General features: G+C 48.4%; 1 protein-coding gene across 5 annotated transcripts in view; it reads left to right on the top strand.

The window, feature by feature from the left end:
* Window positions 1–17,920, top strand: part of LOC144115132 (uncharacterized) — a 61,849-nt gene that overhangs the window by 27,977 nt on the left and 15,952 nt on the right. For all 5 annotated transcript variants that reach the window (XR_013311261.1, XM_077649307.1, XM_077649309.1 and 2 more), the window contains 2 exons: window positions 872–1,057; window positions 13,054–13,239. Coding sequence is in view for 4 of the 5 variants with exons in the window: in XM_077649307.1 (XP_077505433.1) it covers window positions 872–1,057; window positions 13,054–13,239 (372 nt within the window). In the remaining variant the exon portion in view is untranslated. The remainder of the gene's footprint in view (window positions 1–871; window positions 1,058–13,053; window positions 13,240–17,920) is intronic.

Genomic DNA, 17,920 nt, shown 5'->3' with positions numbered 1-17,920 from the left:
GGTCGCTGGTTCGATCCCGATCCTGCTGCAGTGGCAGTATTTCGACGGTGGCAAAACATAAAAACAATGGTGCGCTGTGCGACGTGAATGCACGTTGAAGAACCCCATGTGGTATAAATTAATCCGGAGCCGTCCACTGTGGTGTTCTTCATAGCCCATGTGTTGCTGCAGGATGTTAAACCTGGCATACCACTTCCACAGTTTGGAAGCCTGGTACCTTGGTGATGTAAAGTCTTAATTTGCAGTGCAAGAAATGTCGGCGCTGGTTTACTATTGTGATGCATCCCAGAGCCAATGTGCTACATAGTTATGTGTTGTGAAACACGTATGTGTTAATGAATATGAGGGCCGCTGGCAGAGATTGCTCTGAATTTTTCTTCATTATTCATGGTGTGGTGTGCACAATTCCTCCACTTTTCTGCTGTCACCGTTGGTGTCTTGTCTCTGAGCGGAGCTTCAACCAAAGGAAGCCATAAATCTTTATGCTCATTCTTGGTATCATTATTAACTTGTACCCAGAGAAACTCCATAGGTTAAAGCTAAGGTGGGAGCCAGAGCTTGACGTTGCCAGCCCTCGCCACAGCGACTCCTACATGTTATTTGACAACGCACAGTTTGGGCAGCTTCATGATTTATAGGAGCCACATTGTTGGCATCATAGCGTTCCATTAGTGTTGTCTCTGTCAGCTACTGCTGAACTGCTTCTTTGTGTAAAACTGTTGTCGGCATTGCTTCGTCCAGGTGTGAATGACACAACTGCTTGTGTTTCGCCAGGATGTTTCTTTTGGCTGCTTCACATGAGTGAAAACATCTCAAAATGATTGCCATCCATTCCTTCATAGCAGTCTTCACCCTTTCTGGTTTTATGCAGGAAACATACAGGGAGCCGTTGATGGGCCTTTCTCATTGCTGATGTGCATCACAATGATGCGGTGGCCCTTCCCTGGCAGCCTGCTCCAGGCCATGGTTGTCCTGATCTTGGCACAAGCAGCACACGCTCACTGTTCTGTCCTTCCACCAACACTGCGCTTGCTGCCGTTGCACATATCTCATCCAGGTAAATAATCTGGGAACCTACCATCTTGTACCTTAGGTAGCTTTCCTGCCTTGCGAAAGTGTCTTCTCTTTCAGTGGGCAGTTAGTGTAATTTTATTGCGCGTTTCCTTCTGTCAAACGATGCGTTAGACATTAGAATACATGAATTACCGTGTGGTATTTTCCTACAACCGCTAAATAATTTGATTGAATTTCTTCTCTCGTGCTGTTTCGGTTTCATTGACTGAACGACGACCGTGGCGTCAAGTTGATGTTTTGTTCGCGTGATCTACTAGAAAAACTGTAATATAATCGCTGATATGTAAATTTAATTCACTATGACATTTAATCCAGCATCTTCCAAGACATGGAATGACGAGCCTGTTAGTGATTATATTAAAGTTTTTCCAGTTCATCACGTGGCCAAAACATCAACTTGACGTCACAGTCGTCCTGCGGTCGATGAAACCGAAACACCGTGAAGAAAAAATTCAATTATAAATTATTTAGCGTTCGTACACAAATACCACAGGGTGCTTCATGCATACGAATGTCTAAGATATCGTTTGAAAGAAAAAAACACGCAAGAAAAAATTTGGTGTCTATAGTCCTTTAAAGGGGTGCAGACACAAAATTTTAAACACATTGAACGGCATGAGAGTGAGAGAGAGAAAGACTTTTTTGTGTAGAGGAATTCGGGCCTCCCAGGACCCCTGGGTCCACGCACGACCACACCGCACTCAAACGTTCATGGCTAAAAGGTCCATGACGCTGCCCGCACAGGTGGCGACGATCTTCTGTCGTGCCTGATCTGTGGAGCGTAGTGAGGTCTCCCAGTCCTCCCATGTTGGGAGTGGCTCCGGCCTGCCGGGTGGAGGGGAAGCCGGACAGACCCCGAGGATATCAGTCAGGTTTGCCTTTTGTGCGTTGTACAGAGGGCAGGAAGGTGGGATGGGTCGGTAGTGTGGAGAGGAGAGAGGGGGTAGTTACGGTACGATTTCTTTCATGGGCGTAAGAAGTTGCCGTCTCGCAAGTGTCTGGCACATTCATTGAGTGGAACATAAATTATTGCTGTTTTTAATGCTGAGTTGAGTTGAGTTGAGTGGTTGTAAACTACTGGTGGGATTAGCCTTGCAGTTGCTGCCGGCAATTGCTCCACCGTAGCGACACTTAAATAGAAATCGCAGAAACACTGTCCGCAAAAACCTAAATAGACACTCCTGAGGTCACCATGTGGAGGCCAAATCCGTGTCCTGCAGGTAAAGTAGTAGAAGGCGAAAAGCATCCCTTCTACTCGACTGGCTCCCGCGCGGTAAAACAATGTCCTGAAGAGAACTGTGAGGAACTCCTGCCTTCCTGAGGGATCCGAATAACACAGCTCGTTCCGCGTTGTACAAAGTACCGCACAAGAGGTAATGTTCTATGTCACCACACACACCACACGTTGAACGCAATGGTGACAACGCTAGGCCAGTCTTATACATCCACGCCGGCGTACGAGCAGAATCCGTGCGAACGCGGTGCAGCAAAGTGGCTTGGTACCTTTTGAGACCCTTGGTCACACATGGCTGATGAGGAGAGCTCCACAAAGAACGGAAGTGGCACAACACCACATCTCTGAACATTTGCTTGACTTCATGAGGGACTCCATGTACTGGAATCCCGGAGAGCGCTGTATGGGCGAGGTTGTCTGCTATCTCGTTGCCTAAGACACCTATGTGGGAGGGCACCCATTGAAAACGTATAGAGAAGCCTTTGCTATGTAGATTCTGCACCAGACGTAGGGATCTAAGACTCAAGGCATCAGTGGGGAACCCGTACTCTAACCTTTGAAGGGCAGATTTTGAATCCGTAATTATGACAGTAGGTTGAGGCGTACAACACCATAGCTTCTTTAGAGCTGCCTCAATGGCAACGCTTTCGGCCATTGTGGAGGACACGACTTTAGTAAAACGAACAGACCAATCATACTTCAAAGACGGAATATGAAAAGCAGCTGCACTAGATCCTCTCACCTTGTCCACAGAGCCGTCTGTAAAAATTTGAAGATGACTGGCATATTCGGTCTCAAGATGTTCCAGTACGAGCGAACCCATTGCCGCTAAAGGAGAATTCCGCTTAGCGCGAACGTGGGGAATTGTCAAGGAACAATCGAGGCTCGGAAAGGACCAAGGTGGCTTCAACGTCTTCGGTCGATCTCGAAGGTCGAGACCCAGAGAACGAAGAGTATTTAAAGCCAAGTACGCCCGGGACTCAGATCTCTTTCGAAGGCGGTGTAGAAGCGCTCTCCCGGCAACAGTCTCTCTGAGGCGGCCAGTTTGCAGCAAAAGACTTTGTGAAGCGGCTAGCCGAAGAGGTTTCGATTGAGACTCATACAGTACTGCATTGTTTGGAGCAGCCCGCGGAACGCCGAGAGCTCTCCTTAGTCCCATTCTGTGCAAAACCTCAAGGCGTTCCAGCTGCGATACCGAGGGGGAAATTAAAGGGAGCTGGTACATTATGCGACTTGTCACCAGGGCATCGTGAAGCCTGATCATTGAAGCAGGATGGTTTCCCCATTGCTCACTAGCAACTCTACGAAGCACATTGAGACGCGGCGAAGATAGTGAAGCCACAATCGAGTCCAACAGCTCGTCGCCACTGTAGACGTGAGTCAATAGTGACGCCCAAAAAACGTATGTGGTTAACCTGACGAAGGCAAGACTGATCAAGGTCTATGCTCAGCCGCGCATACCATCGTCCCCTACCTGGAAACAGGACAAAGCCAGATTTTTCCACCGAGAGAGTCAACCCAACACCTTGAAGGTAACTTTTAACTGAAAGCACGGCCTGTCGCGCTAATAGAGCTAAGCGTTTGTGTTGATATCCGGTTAACCAAAGACAAATGTCGTCTGCATATATCGACATATGGACATGCCTACAATGTTTTTGTACTTTTGCGGCAAGACCGGCCATGACAACATTAAAGAGCGTTGGGGACAGTACACTACCCTGAGGTACCCCTCGCAATACCGCCCTTTCGGAGCTCATTGTACTGCCTAACCGCACTCGAAATTTACGATCACTGAGAAATGAGTGAATGAATCGCAGAAGATAGCCCTGGACGCCTACGACCCTCAGACTATTCAGTATTGAGCTCTGGAGGACGCTATCATAAGCCTTTGATACGTCTAGGAAAATAGCTAGTGTTGAAAGTCCAAAAGCACTCTGATGTTCAATGTGGCTTATCAAGTCCAGGACGCTATCTTGCGCGCATAAACCTGTGCGGAATCCAGTCATGCATGTTGGTAGTGCCCTTCTATCCTCAAGCCACCAAGACAAACGCTTACTTGCCATCTTCTCCATGAGCTTAGCCACACACGACGTCAGCGATACAGGACGATACGAGGCCGCGTCTGTCATCTCTTTGCTGGCCTTCAGCAGTGGGACTACACAAGCCACCTTCCATGAAGGGGGAACGTCACCAGACTCCCACAGTCGATTGAGATAGGTTAGGAGCATCTTCCGGTGTTCCAGAGGCAGGTTCTGTAACATTTGATTGGTAATGCCGTCAGGACCTGGTGCACAGCGACGCCGCAGGCTGCGGAGCGCTGTCTGTAGTTCTCGAAGTGTGAACGGGGCGTCCATAACAGACGGAGACGTAGCAGGCAGAGCGCAGGGATGAATGCCTGGTCTGGAATTTACAAATGCATCCGCAAATTCCTCTGCCAAGCACACGAGATGTTTCTGCGTACGCAATGCAAGCGCCTCGAAAGGTTTACTCGGACGAGAGCCACCAGCAGGACTGCCAACGACACGCCAAATTCTCGTTATCGGTGAGAAAACAGTCAAACTAGCGCAAAAGGATGCCCACTGGGACCTACAGAGCTTGTTCGCATGACGTCTAATGGCAGAGTTGAGCCTGTTGAAAGTTGTCTTCAAGGCTCTGTCGTCCTTCTTCCGCAACAGTTGTCGCTCCGCCCTTCTGCGCGCTGCGCAGAGGTTCCTGAGTTTTACATCCGGAGTCGGAAAATGATCAGGTAGCTTGAGCGCCGTGGTAGCAGCCATCTTAGCATAAATCATTTTGTCTGTCACATCACCGGAAACACAGGCTAAGTGCTCCCTGTATTTGTCCCAATTAACAACGTGGCAAATTTTAGGACCACGCAGATGGAAGTCGGCAGTAAACACAAATATCGGGTAGTGATCACTTCCCATTCGGTCAGCTCTAGTTGACCACTGCACACGGACATCAGGTGAATGTAAGGTTAGGGGTATAGATGTGGGTGAGGTTGGAGGCCGAAAGAAAGTGGGACTTCCGTCATTGGCCACGCACAGGTCCAAACTGTCGATGACTTTTACAAGTTGGCGTCCGCGAGGATCTGTGTTCCTGTCACCCCAGGCAGGGTGGTGGGCGTTGAAGTCAGCGCAGATGATTATGGGTGCTGGGCAGCGGTCACAAAGTTGCTGGAGGAACAAAGCCATATCGACCTTCTTCCGCGGGGACACGTATACTGATGCAATGGACAGAGATCGGAAGGCGAGCCGAATCCTCACAGCCACTACCTCAATACTGTCAGTGCAAAGATCGGTGACGTTCAAAGCCACATGAGGAATCTCCCTTCGTATGTAAAGGGCGGCACTTCCTGCGGGAAAAGACTTTATGCTGCAATTCTTGTGGGCGACGTATCCCGGCAAAGACCTCCCGCTTGGCAAGCCAGCCTCCGAGAGGGCCAGTACTGGAACACAGGTCTCTTTCAAGAACAATTTTAGTTCTGCTAATCGACTTATAATCCCAGCGCAGTTCCATTGCATGATAAACGGCACTTTTCTAGGGTTTTTAGTTGCAACAGGTTGAAGTAAACTAGCCATCTAGGAGTTGAAGTTCTCTGCGAAGGCGGCGATCAAGGTCTCAAAGGAAAGCACCAGCTGTATAAAGTTCTTCAAAGTGCCAGGCTGCATCGCTTGGCTATAAGAACGCAGGACATCAAACAAAACGCGTAGAAGGTCGGAAAGATTCCGGCTTTTGAGCTCCTTATTTTGCTGCACGCACTGGCACACCACTTCGACAAAAGACGTGGACTGGGACCCACTCTTGGCCACGGTAGCTGGTGTCTGCATCTCTTTTAAGGCAAGGGGATGTCCTCCTTGTTGTCGAGTCTTGCTGTGATCTGGTCGCTGAGGAACATGGACACTTTTTGCAGAAGCAGATCAAACAGCCAGCTTGCCCTCGGAGGCCGTTGCCGACTTGCTCAGATCAGGTCGTGCAGCGACGTCGCTTGCTACCACGTCCCGAGCTTCCGACTCGAGCGCAGGGAACCCTTCACTTCCATGTATCGGCTTCTCAGTAGGTTGTGGTTTGGGGCCACTAATGAAGGACTTGCGACGGTGTAAGGCGCTTACACGGAATGTGCAGCCACTGAAACTCGCTGGATGGTCACCTCCACAATTAGCGCAAGCAAAATCTGCCTTGCACTCTTTGTAATCATGGCCACCACCACACCGCTTGCAACGTTGATCTTTGTTGCAAACTCTCGCTACATGTCCAAAGCGGTGGCACCTGAAGCACCGGGGAGGAGTTTCAACGAACTCGTGGACTGCATGTTTGGTGAAACCAAGGTCAATTAATCCAGGGCGCTCGGTGTCGGGAGCAAACGTTAGCACAATAGAGTTTGTAGGCTTCGCTGCCCATTGTTGTTCTCCAGGCTCCACCCGGCGCATTAACCGTCGCACGTGCAGAACTCCTTGCGGTTTCAAGTAGTCAAGAAGGGCACTTTCCGAATACCACACTGGTACTTCCCCTTATAACACATGTGTTAGTCATGTAGGAGTGTGGCAACCGGGCTTGGAACTCGTATGCCACCGATCGGAGAGCACCGCAGAAGAATGTCTACTTGCTCTTCCGTTGAGATATCTAGATGAAGAGCCCCTTGCGTTGTGAAGCGACTGCGAATCGGAGCAGATCCCAGTAGTACTTTAATATCATCGAACAGCCTGATAGGGTTCCACTCTCTGAAGTCAACACCTTTCTCTTTTGGCTGAACTATCACTGGGATGCCGACTGTCCGGTGCTTCCGATGACTCACCACTTTGAAGCCATTGTTGTCCATTTCTGCCATGTCAGCCACTTCCTCGTCAGAGGCGACGATAGTTGAGTCGTCCCCACTGAGCGATGATGACGCACTGCTCTGCTGGACGTCCCTGATGACTGGCATATCCCCGCCATGTGATGCCATGGCCGCCTCCGCCCCACTGGGCTCCTTCGGATGGCGCTGTCCCTTTAAGGATACCGGCGCTGGAGCTGCTGTACCCTTCCCGTAGGGACAGTACCGCCTTAAAGACGCGGCCGTCTTCCAAGGGTGGAAATAACCTAGGTAATAACTAGAAAACAAGGCAAAATTACTGAGCTGAGGTGACAACAGATCGAGCAGCGTCGTCTTCCTCTTCCGCCTCCCCGTTTTTAATACTGTCCGATGAGCCTGTTGCCATTTCCACCCACATCGGGCAGCCGCCGCGGCTCAGTGGTTATGGCGCTTGGCTGCTGACCCGAAAGACGTGGGTTCGATCCCGGCCGCGTTGGTCGAATTTCGATGGAGGTGAAATTCTAGAGGCCCGTGTACCGCGCAATGTCGGTGCACATTAAAGAACCCCAGGTGGTGGAAATTTTGCGGAGCCCTTCACTACAGCGTCCCTCATAGCCTGAGTCGCTTTCGGACGTTTAACCCCCATAAACGAAACCATTTCCACCAACATCGCGTGATGTCATGGTGCACTTGCTTTAATTATTGTGACGTCGCTAAACTCAGGTGTTGTTCACTTCAGCGCTGGCGCTGACTGAGACCAAAGGCTTTGTGTACAAAATGGCTTGTAAATTATTATTCACACTATGCACTGGTGTTTTGCGCTTATTTTCATGATTGCTAGGCCCGTGGGCCTCTTTGAAGGCAAATAAACTGACACCGAAAAACTTTGTGCCTGGAACCCTTTAAAGCATATGCCATGTACTTAGCATCTTACATTGTGGTGGGAAAATTTGTGCATGCATGACCTCAATGCCAGCTCTGGGAAGTTGTCATACAGGGTGCTGCGCCACTAATCTCCACTTCCTGGCCATTCTGTGCTGGGTGTCGACCACTTCCACCTGCTTATTCTTGCCTCTCCTTCTTTTCGTTAAACGCTGTCCATGCACTGACACCAAGCATTTTGCTGGCAAATGCACATGTTCCATTCACAGTATGTCCCAAGTCTCTATCTTGCTGTAGATGTAGCAATTAAAAATTTTTTCTCATTGAATTACGAGAAAAAAAAACTCCACTTGTTTGCTTCTTAGTCAAGTGCCTTAGGTGTACAGCAGACGTGTTGAACAAGGAAGAATGTCACACCATGCTGGGAACTATGATGAAAGATAAACAGCATTTTGCATAGCACATACTTTCACACAGACGCATTAAAACTATAGGCAATGCTCACGGCATTGGCTTCGCCGCCTGTTGGCCAGGACACAAAGCGTGAGCAGGTCGTGTCTGCTGCTCTCCCTGTCCATTTCAGCGCGCTTTTGCGATGCGCTTGTGCTTTGATATTACATTGTGTGGAGTATTGATTAGTCACGAATATATTTTCATGTAAGTCTTCAGTGACGTAAAGGGTCGTACTTCTGCGCAGCTGGCTGCTCGAAAACTTTACAAAAAATTTTCCAGGAACGCGTCCTTAGGTCCCCTGCGTGCCTTCGCTCGTCAGCGGTTTTTTCAGCAGCGCAGGGGACAAAGGACGTGACAAGTGCACAGACACGGCGCTGAACTTACAACTGGTTTATTGAGGTGATTTTCACTACTTAAGTACAGTGGCAACCAATCTCAAATGAAAAGACAGATACACAAAACAGATTGACGAAAATGACAATTCCTGAGCACAGGTCTACAGTGGCACAAGACCAGCTGCGCACGTTTTTCTATTCTCATCAAGGAAACGTAGTTCTTTATCAGACAGAGCTATTGAGGCAACGCTTACGCATTCATCTTTGAATTTATGGATTTCATGAGCTTCAATGATTTCACGAGTGATTTTGCCTCTACAGAGAATGGCCCTTCCTGAGAGCACACAGCGGCACATCTTCAGCTCATGGCGCACTTGAATGGCGGCGGTGGTCTCAGACGGCAGACAAGACTACCGAATTCTTATGGCAGTGCGGGCTGCCGCAGCTTCGAGCCATCACTAAGAAGACGCATCAGGAAAGCTTCAGTCCAGTCCACACCTATGGTGAAGTGTCCTTGCCGGAACAAGTACAAGACGTCCTTAGACGAGGACCATAGTTCGCCGTCGAACCCAGGCGATCGGCACCGGAACTTCTTGCGATGGTGAGACAAGTTTCCAGCCTAGCAGCGGCTCCTAAAGTGGACCGATGTGTTTCAGATGGAGTGGACATTTTGGCAAAGTGTAAACCTACCGGGTGTAGAATTCCAATCAAATTCACCGTTTCGTTTTTAAAGAACAATTCGCTGACCCTATTAGACGCTGATAAAGAGGGAGGTTTTACTGTGATGCCAAAAGCGCTCTACTTATCGAAAGCAGAAAATGCTATCAGTTCAACTTTCCGGCAGAGAAGCGATGTCGCTCTAAGTAAAGTGAAAGCCCGAGCACAGAAAATGTGTGCACAAATGAATTTGGAATCCCTAGCCAAGTGTATAGAGAAAAGCAAGGGGTCCTGCTTAAAGATATTCTTCACAGCCAAAACTCACAAGCTGGACTGCCCACTTTGAGCAATAGTCACCGAGGATGGCACATGGCAAAAATCTGTCGCGTTAATTTTTGCAAGACAAGCTGAACCTCTTAACCATTGACGACCCTTTTCAGGTGAAGAGTTCTAACCAAGTAATCGCTTTCTTGCAACAATACCCAAAGAAAGGCTTTTCGGCCTGCTCTATCGATATAAAAGTTTTATATTATTCCCTTCCGCAAAAGAAACTGCTGGCAAGTGTTGAAGAATGCATTGATTCCTTTGGTGTGGTAGCTTTCCAGAATTCTGCAGGCATCAGCAATAGCAACTTCTTGGAACTCCTTACTTTTTACCTTAACTCGACATTTTCCACCTGGAATGAATCTGTTTACCTCCAGAGCAATGGCGTCTGCATTGGTTCATGCATAGCTCCGATACTGAGCGACATTTATCTCGCGCACCATGACAGGCTCCTTGATAGTCAACTAGACGAAAGCGTGGCTCGTGTTTTTAGGTTTGTAGATGATTTTTTAGTTTTTATGACATGTGCAGTTACTGACGCAGAGGCCTCGGTCTCGAAAGTTTTATCAATTTTCACACCTGTCTTGACCCTCTTGTTTTGACGCATGAAACGCCTTGTGAAGGAAAGTTACGTTTTTTAGATCTTGCCATGTTCCTCAAAAATAGCCATGTGTGCTGGCGTTACGAGCCACGATGCCAGAAGCCCCTCACGCCTTTCGCTTCTGCACATTCTAAGCTTGTAAAGCGCGGCATCGCAAAGTTGTGTTTTAAGAAATGCCCTAGAAAAATCATGCCATCATGCGATGCAAGACAGCTATCAAAATCAGGTATTACGCATACAAGCAGCAGGATACCCTTCCGACCTTCTGATTGCAATATCAGAGAGCCTGCTAAGAGAAATCATTAATTCAGGCCGCAGAGATTCCACTGAAAGGCCCAAGGAAGAAAAAAGAAAGTATGTGGTTATTCCTTATCTACACCGCATTTCACATAATCTGAAAAGGGTGGGAGCGCGTGCCGATGTAAACGTTGTTTTTTCCGCGCCCGATAAGCTCTCCAAACTCTGCCATATTGTAAACAGCAGCAATGAAAGGATGGTTGGCTGCGATAAGAAACACCAAAAAGGTTTTGTACCATGTAGCAGCAATGTTGTGTACAGGTTTCCGCTTACATGTGGCAAGCACTACACGTGGCAAACTGGTCGTTGCCTCAACGACCGGCTGCGGGAACACAACAACAACGTGAGTGGCACCGCTTCCCGTCACCTTGGCATTCATTGCAGAGACTGCACAGAGGAAAGAAAAAAGAACAAAAAACCGCCGTGTTATCCTGTTTTCACTCAGTGTCGAGTGCTGTCAGATAATAGAACAAAAATCACTCGTGAAATCATTGAAGCTCATGAAATCCATAAATTCAAAGATGAATGCGTGCGCAGCTGGTCTTGTGCCACTGTAGACCTGTGCTCAGGAATTGTCATTTTCGTCAATCTGTTTTGTGTACCTGTCTTTTCATTTGAGATTGGTTGCCACTGTGTTTAAGTAGTGAAAATCACCTCAATAAACCAGTTGTAAGTTCAGCGCCGTGTCTGTGCACTTGTCACGTCCTTTGTCCCCTGCGCTGCTGAAAAAACCATGTCACACCAACTTGCCCCAGCTTCTACAGTATTAGCGTCAGCGGTAGATCGTGGCTGCTCGAAGATAAAAATAAAAATTTGCGTCGTATTGAATTTGTGCGCTAGGGCTTTAAATGCTTTTCTTGTATTTCTGTCTTCCCCCACATTCAGTGGTCGTTTCGATGCGTACTTGCTTCGTCATGGCTAGCAAGGTGCAAAACAGGCGCGCTGTTTGCAAATGTGACAGGTCGCCCACCTTTCGTTGTAAGTGCGCTTTTAAAGTCAAAAGAATCGATGCGAGAAGCAGAGCCGGAGGGCCCGGAGCCAAGTTGTGAGTGGCTCACTGCTTCTGTATGCTTCTAACAATGAGTTAGCTGTATCGAAAAGCAGGAGATGGCTGAAAAGAATGCACCACACAAGTAAGTTGTTTTTATCAAAGGCAGTGCCCGTATTGCAGCTTGCCGTTGCTGTCTTGTGTCTGTATGGATGTCGTCATACTCATGTCGGACATTTATAAGAATTGACGTTCCACTCCAACCTGCGTATAAGCACAAAAACTGATGCATGTGCTTGTATTAAAGGAATGCAGCTGCAGGTGTCCTTTGCCTGCTGACAGCGTGAAGGTTCAGGAGCCTCAGTTGTTTATTCGTTCTCAGCGAAGACAAAACAGCATGCATTAAGAATTATTAAGCGAATAGTTAAAGCAAGTATATCATTGTTTAGTGCGACAGGAAAGCAGTCCATAGAAATAGCAGTTAGATGAAAATTTGGAAGCACCCACCACATGGCTTAGTGGCTTTGGCGTTCGGCTGCTGATCTCAGGGTCGCTGGTTCGATCCCGATCCTGCTGCAGTGGCAGTATTTCGACGGTGGCAAAACATAAAAACAATGGTGCGCTGTGCGACGTGAATGCACGTTGAAGAACCCCATGTGGTATAAATTAATCCGGAGCCGTCCACTGTGGTGTTCTTCATAGACCATGTGTTGCTTGAGGATGTTAAACCTGGCATACCACTTCCACATTTTGGAAGCCTGGTACCTTGGTGATGTAAAGTCTTAATTTGCAGTGCAAGAAATGTCGGCGCTGGTTTACTATTGTGATGCATCCCAGAGCCAATGTGCTACATAGTTATGTGTTGTGAAACACGTATGTGTTAATGAATATGAGGGCCGCTGGCAGAGTTTGCTCTGAATTTTTCTTCATTATTCATGGCGTGGTGTGCACAATTCCTCCACTTTTCTGCTGTCACCGTTGGTGTCTTGTCTCTGAGCGGAGCTTCAACCAAAGGAAGCCATAAATCTTTATGCTCATTCTTGGTATCATTATTAACTTGTACCCAGAGAAACTCCATAGGTTAAAGCTAAGGTGGGAGCCAGAGCTTGACGTTGCCAGCCCTCGCCACAGCGACTCCTACATGTTATTTGACAACGCACAGTTTGGGCAGCTTCATGATTTATAGGAGCCACATTGTTGGCATCATAGCGTTCCATTAGTGTTGTCTCTGTCAGCTACTGCTGAACTGCTTCTTTGTGTAAAACTGTTGTCGGCATTGCTTCGTCCAGGTGTGAATGACACAACTGCTTGTGTTTCGCCAGGATGTTTCTTTTGGCTGCTTCACATGAGTGAAAACATCTCAAAATGATTGCCATCCATTCCTTCATAGCAGTCTTCACCCTTTCTGGTTTTATGCAGGAAACATACAGGGAGCCGTTGATGGGCCTTTCTCATTGCTGATGTGCATCACAATGATGCGGTGGCCCTTCCCTGGCAGCCTGCTCCAGGCCATGGTTGTCCTGATCTTGGCACAAGCAGCACACGCTCACTGTTCTGTCCTTCCACCAACACTGCGCTTGCTGCCGTTGCACATATCTCATCCAGGTAAATAATCTGGGAACCTACCATCTTGTACCTTAGGTAGCTTTCCTGCCTTGCGAAAGTGTCTTCTCTTTCAGTGGGCAGTTAGTGTAATTTTATTGCGCGTTTTCTTCTGTCAAGCGATGCGTTAGGCATTAGAATACATGAGTTACCGGATGATATTTTCCTACAACCGCTAAATAATTTGATTGAATTTTTTTTCTCGTGCTGTTTCGGTTTCATTGACTGAACGACGACTGTGACGTCAAGTTGATGTTTTGTTCGCGTGATCTACTAGAAAAACTGTAATATAATCGCTGATATGTAGATTTAATTCACTATGACATTTAATCCAGCATCTTCCAAGACATGGAATGACGAGCCTGTTAGTGATTATATTAAAGTTTTTCCAGTTCATCACGTGGCCAAAACATCAACTTGACGTCACAGTCGTCCTTCGGTCGATGAAACCGAAACACCGTGAAGAAAAAATTCAATTATAAATTATTTAGCGTTCGTACACAAATACCACAGGGGGCTTCATGCATACGAATGTCTAAGATATCGTTTGAAAGAAAAAAACACGCAAGAAAAAATTTGGTGTCTATAGTCCTTTAAAGGGGTGCAGACACAAAATTTTAAACACATTGAACGGCATGAGAGTGAGAGAGAGAAAGACTTTATTGTGCAGAGGAATTCGGGCCTCCCAGGACCCCTGGGTCCACGCACGACCACACCGCACTCAAACGTTCATGGCTAAAAGGTCCATGACGCTGCCCGCACAGGTGGCGACGATCTTCTGTCGTGCCTGATCTGTGGAGCGTAGTGAGGTCTCCCAGTCCTCCCATGTTGGGAGTGGCTCCGGCCTGCCGGGTGGAGGGGGAGCCGGACAGACCCCGGGGATATCAGTCAGGTTTGCCTTTTGTGCATTGTACAGAGGGCAGGAAGGTGGGGTGGGTCGGTAGTGTGGAGAGGAGAGAGGGGGTAGTTACGGTACGATTTCTTTCATGGGCGTAAGAAGTTGGCATCTCGCAAGTGTCTGGCACATTCTTTGAGTGGAACATAAATTATTGCTGTTTTTAATGCTGAGTTGAGTTGAGTTGAGTGGTTGTAAACTACTGGTGGGATTAGCCTTGCAGTTGCTGCCAGCAATTGCTCCACCGTAGCGACACTTACATAGAAATCACAGAAACACTGTCCGCAAAAACCTAAATAGACACTCCTGAGGTCACCATGTGGAGGCCAAATCCGTGTCCTGCAGGTAAAGTAGAAGAAGGCGAAAAGCATCCCTTCTACTCGACTGGCTCCCGCGCAGTAAAACAATGTCCTGAAGAGAACTGTGAGGAACTCCTGCCTTCCTGAGGGATCCGAATAACACAGCCCGTTCCGCGTTGTACAAAGTACCGCACAAGAGGTAATGTTCTATGTCACCACACACACCACACGTTGAACGCAATGGTGACAACGCTAGGCCAGTCTTATACATCCACGCCGGCGTACGAGCAGAATCCGTGCGAACGCGGTGCAGCAAAGTGGCTTGGTACCTTTCGAGACCCTTGGTCACACATGGCTGATGAGGAGAGCTCCACAAAGAACGGAAGTGTCACAACACCACATCTCTGAACATTTGCTTGACTTCATGAGGGAGTCCATGTACTGGAATCCCGGAGAGCGCTGTATGGGCGAGGTTGTCTGCTATCTCGTTGCCTAAGACACCTATGTGGGAGGGCACCCATTGAAAACGTATAGAGAAGCCTTTGCTATGTAGATTCTGCACCAGACGTAGGGATCTAAGACTCAAGGCATCAGTGGGGAACCCGTACTCTAACCTTTGAAGGGCAGATTTTGAATCCATAATTATGACAGTAGGTTGAGGCGTACAACACCGTAGCTTCTTTAGAGCTGCCTCAATGGAAACGCTTTCGGCCATTGTGGAGGACACGACTTTAGTAAAACGAACAGACCAATCATACTTCAAAGACGGAATATGAAAAGCAGCTGCACTAGATCCTCTGACCTTGTCCACAGAGCCGTCTGTAAAATTTGAAGATGACTGGCATATTCGGTCTCAAGATGTTCCAGTACGAGCGAACGCATTGCCGCTAAAGGAGAATTCCGCTTAGCGCGAACGTGGGGAATTGTCAAGGAACAATCGAGGCTCGGAAAGGACCAAGGTGGCTTCAACGTCTTAGGTCGATCTCGAAGGTCGAGACCCAGAGAACGAAGAGTATTTAAAGCCAAGTACGCCCGGGACTCAGATCTCTTTCGAAGGCGCTGTAGAAGCGCTCTCCCGGCAACAGTCTCTCTGAGGCGGCCAGTTTGCAGCAAAAGACTTTGTGAAGCGGCTAGCCGAAGAGGTTTCGATTGAGACTCATACAGTACTGCATTGTTTGGAGCAGCCCGCGGAACGCCGAGAGCTCTCCTTAGTCCCATTCTGTGCAAAACCTCAAGGCGTTCCAGCTGCGATACCGAGGGGGAAATTAAAGGGAGCTGGTACATTATGCGACTTGTCACCAGGGCATCGTGAAGCCTGATCATTGAAGCAGGATGGTTTCCCCATTGCTCACTAGCAACTCTACGAAGCACATTGAGACGCGGCGAAGATAGTGAAGCCACAATCGAGTCCAACAGCTCGTCGCCACTGTAGACGTGAGTCAATAGTGACGCCCAAAAAACGTATGTGTTTAACCGGACGAAGGCAAGACTGATCAAGGTCTATGCTCAGCCGCGCATACCGTCGTCCCCTACCTGGAAACAGGACGAAGCCAGATTTTTTCACCGAGAGAGTCAACCCAACACCTTGAAGGTAACTTTTAACTGAAAGCACGGCCTGTCGCGCTAATAGAGCTAAGCGTTTGTGTTGATATCCGGTTAACCAAAGACAAATGTCGTCTGCATATATCGACATATGGACATGCCTACAATGTATTTGTACTTTTGCGGCAAGACCGGCCATGACAACATTAAAGAGCGTTGGGGACAGTACACTACCCTGAGGTACCCCTCGCAATACCGCCCTTTCGGAGCTCATTGTACTGCCTAACCGCACTCGAAATTTACGATCACTGAGAAATGAGTGAATGAATCGCAGAAGATAGCCCTGGACGCCTACGACCTGCAGACTATTCAGTATTGAGCTCTGGAGTACGCTATCATAAGCCTTTGATACGTCTAGGAAAATAGCTAGTGTTGAAAGTCCAAAAGCACTCTGATGTTCAATGTGGCTTATCAAGTCCAGGACGCTATCTTGCGCGCATAAACCTGTGCGGAATCCAGTCATGCATGTTGGTAGTGCCCTTCTATCCTCAAGCCACCAAGACAAACGCTTACTTGCCATCTTCTCCATGAGCTTAGCCACACACGACGTCAGCGATACAGGACGATACGAGGCCGCGTCTGTCATCTCTTTGCTGGCCTTCAGCAGTGGGACTACACAAGCCACCTTCCATGAAGGGGGAACGTCACCAGACTCCCACACTCGATTGAGATAGGTTAGAAGCATCTTCCGGTGTTCCAGAGGCAGGTTCTGTAACATTTGATTGGTAATGCCGTCAGGACCTGGTGCACAGCGACGCCGCAGGCTGCGGAGCGCTGTCTGTAGTTCTCGAAGTGTGAACGGGTCGTCCATAACAGACGGAGACGTAGCATGCAGAGCGCAGGGATGAATGCCTGGTCTGGAATTTACAAATGCATCCGCAAATTCCTCTGCCAAGCACACGAGATATTTCTGCGTGCGCAATGCAAGCGCCTCGATAGGTTTACTCGGACGAAAGCCACCAGCAAGACTGCCAACGACACGCCAAATTCTCGTTATCGGTGAGAAAACAGTCAAACTAGCGCAAAAGGATGCCCACTGGGACCTACAGAGCTTGTTCGCATGATGTCCAATGGCAGAGTTGAGCCTGTTGAAAGTTGTCTTCAAGTCTATGCCGTCCTTCTTCCGCAACAGTTGTCGCTCCGCCCTTCTGCGCGCTGCGCAGAGGTTCCTGAGTTTTAAATCCGGAGTCGGAAAATGATCAGGTAGCTTGAGAGCCGTGGTAGCAGCCATCTGAGCATAAATCATTTTGTCTGTCACATCACCGGAAACACTGGCTAAGTGCTCCCTGTATTTGTCCCAATTAACAACATGGCAAATTTTAGGACCACGCAGATGGAAGTCGGCAGTAAACACAAATATCGGGTAGTGATCACTTCCCATTCGGTCAGCTCTAGTTGACCACTGCACACGGACGTCAGGTGAATGTAAGGTTAGGTCTATAGATGTGGGTGAGGTTGGAGGCCGAAAGAAAGTGGGACTTCCGTCATTGGCCACGCACAGGTCCAAACTGTCGATGACTTCTACAAGTTGGCGTCCGCGAGGATCTGTGTTCCTGTCACCCCAGGCAGGGTGGTGGGCGTTGAAGTCACCGCAGATGATTCTGGGTGCTGGGCAGCGGTCAAAAAGTTGCTGGAGGAACAAAGCCATATCGACCTTCTTCCGCGGGGACACGTATACTGATGCAATGGACAGAGTTCGGAAGGCGAGCCGAATCCTCACATCCCCTACCTCAATACTGTCGGTGCAAAGATCGGTGACGTTCAAAGCCACATGAGGAATCTCCTTTCGTATGTAAAGGGCGGCACCTCCTGCGGGAAAAGACTTTATGCTGCAATTCTTGTGGGCGACGTATCCCGGCAAAGACCTCCCGCTTGGCAAGCCAGCCTC

Source organism: Amblyomma americanum, chromosome 1 (assembly GCF_052857255.1).
Source record: "Amblyomma americanum isolate KBUSLIRL-KWMA chromosome 1, ASM5285725v1, whole genome shotgun sequence".
Lineage (NCBI taxonomy): Eukaryota > Metazoa > Arthropoda > Arachnida > Ixodida > Ixodidae > Amblyomma > Amblyomma americanum.
The sequence above is the reverse complement of the archived record's forward strand: the minus strand, read 5'-3'. Positions and strand labels throughout refer to the sequence as shown.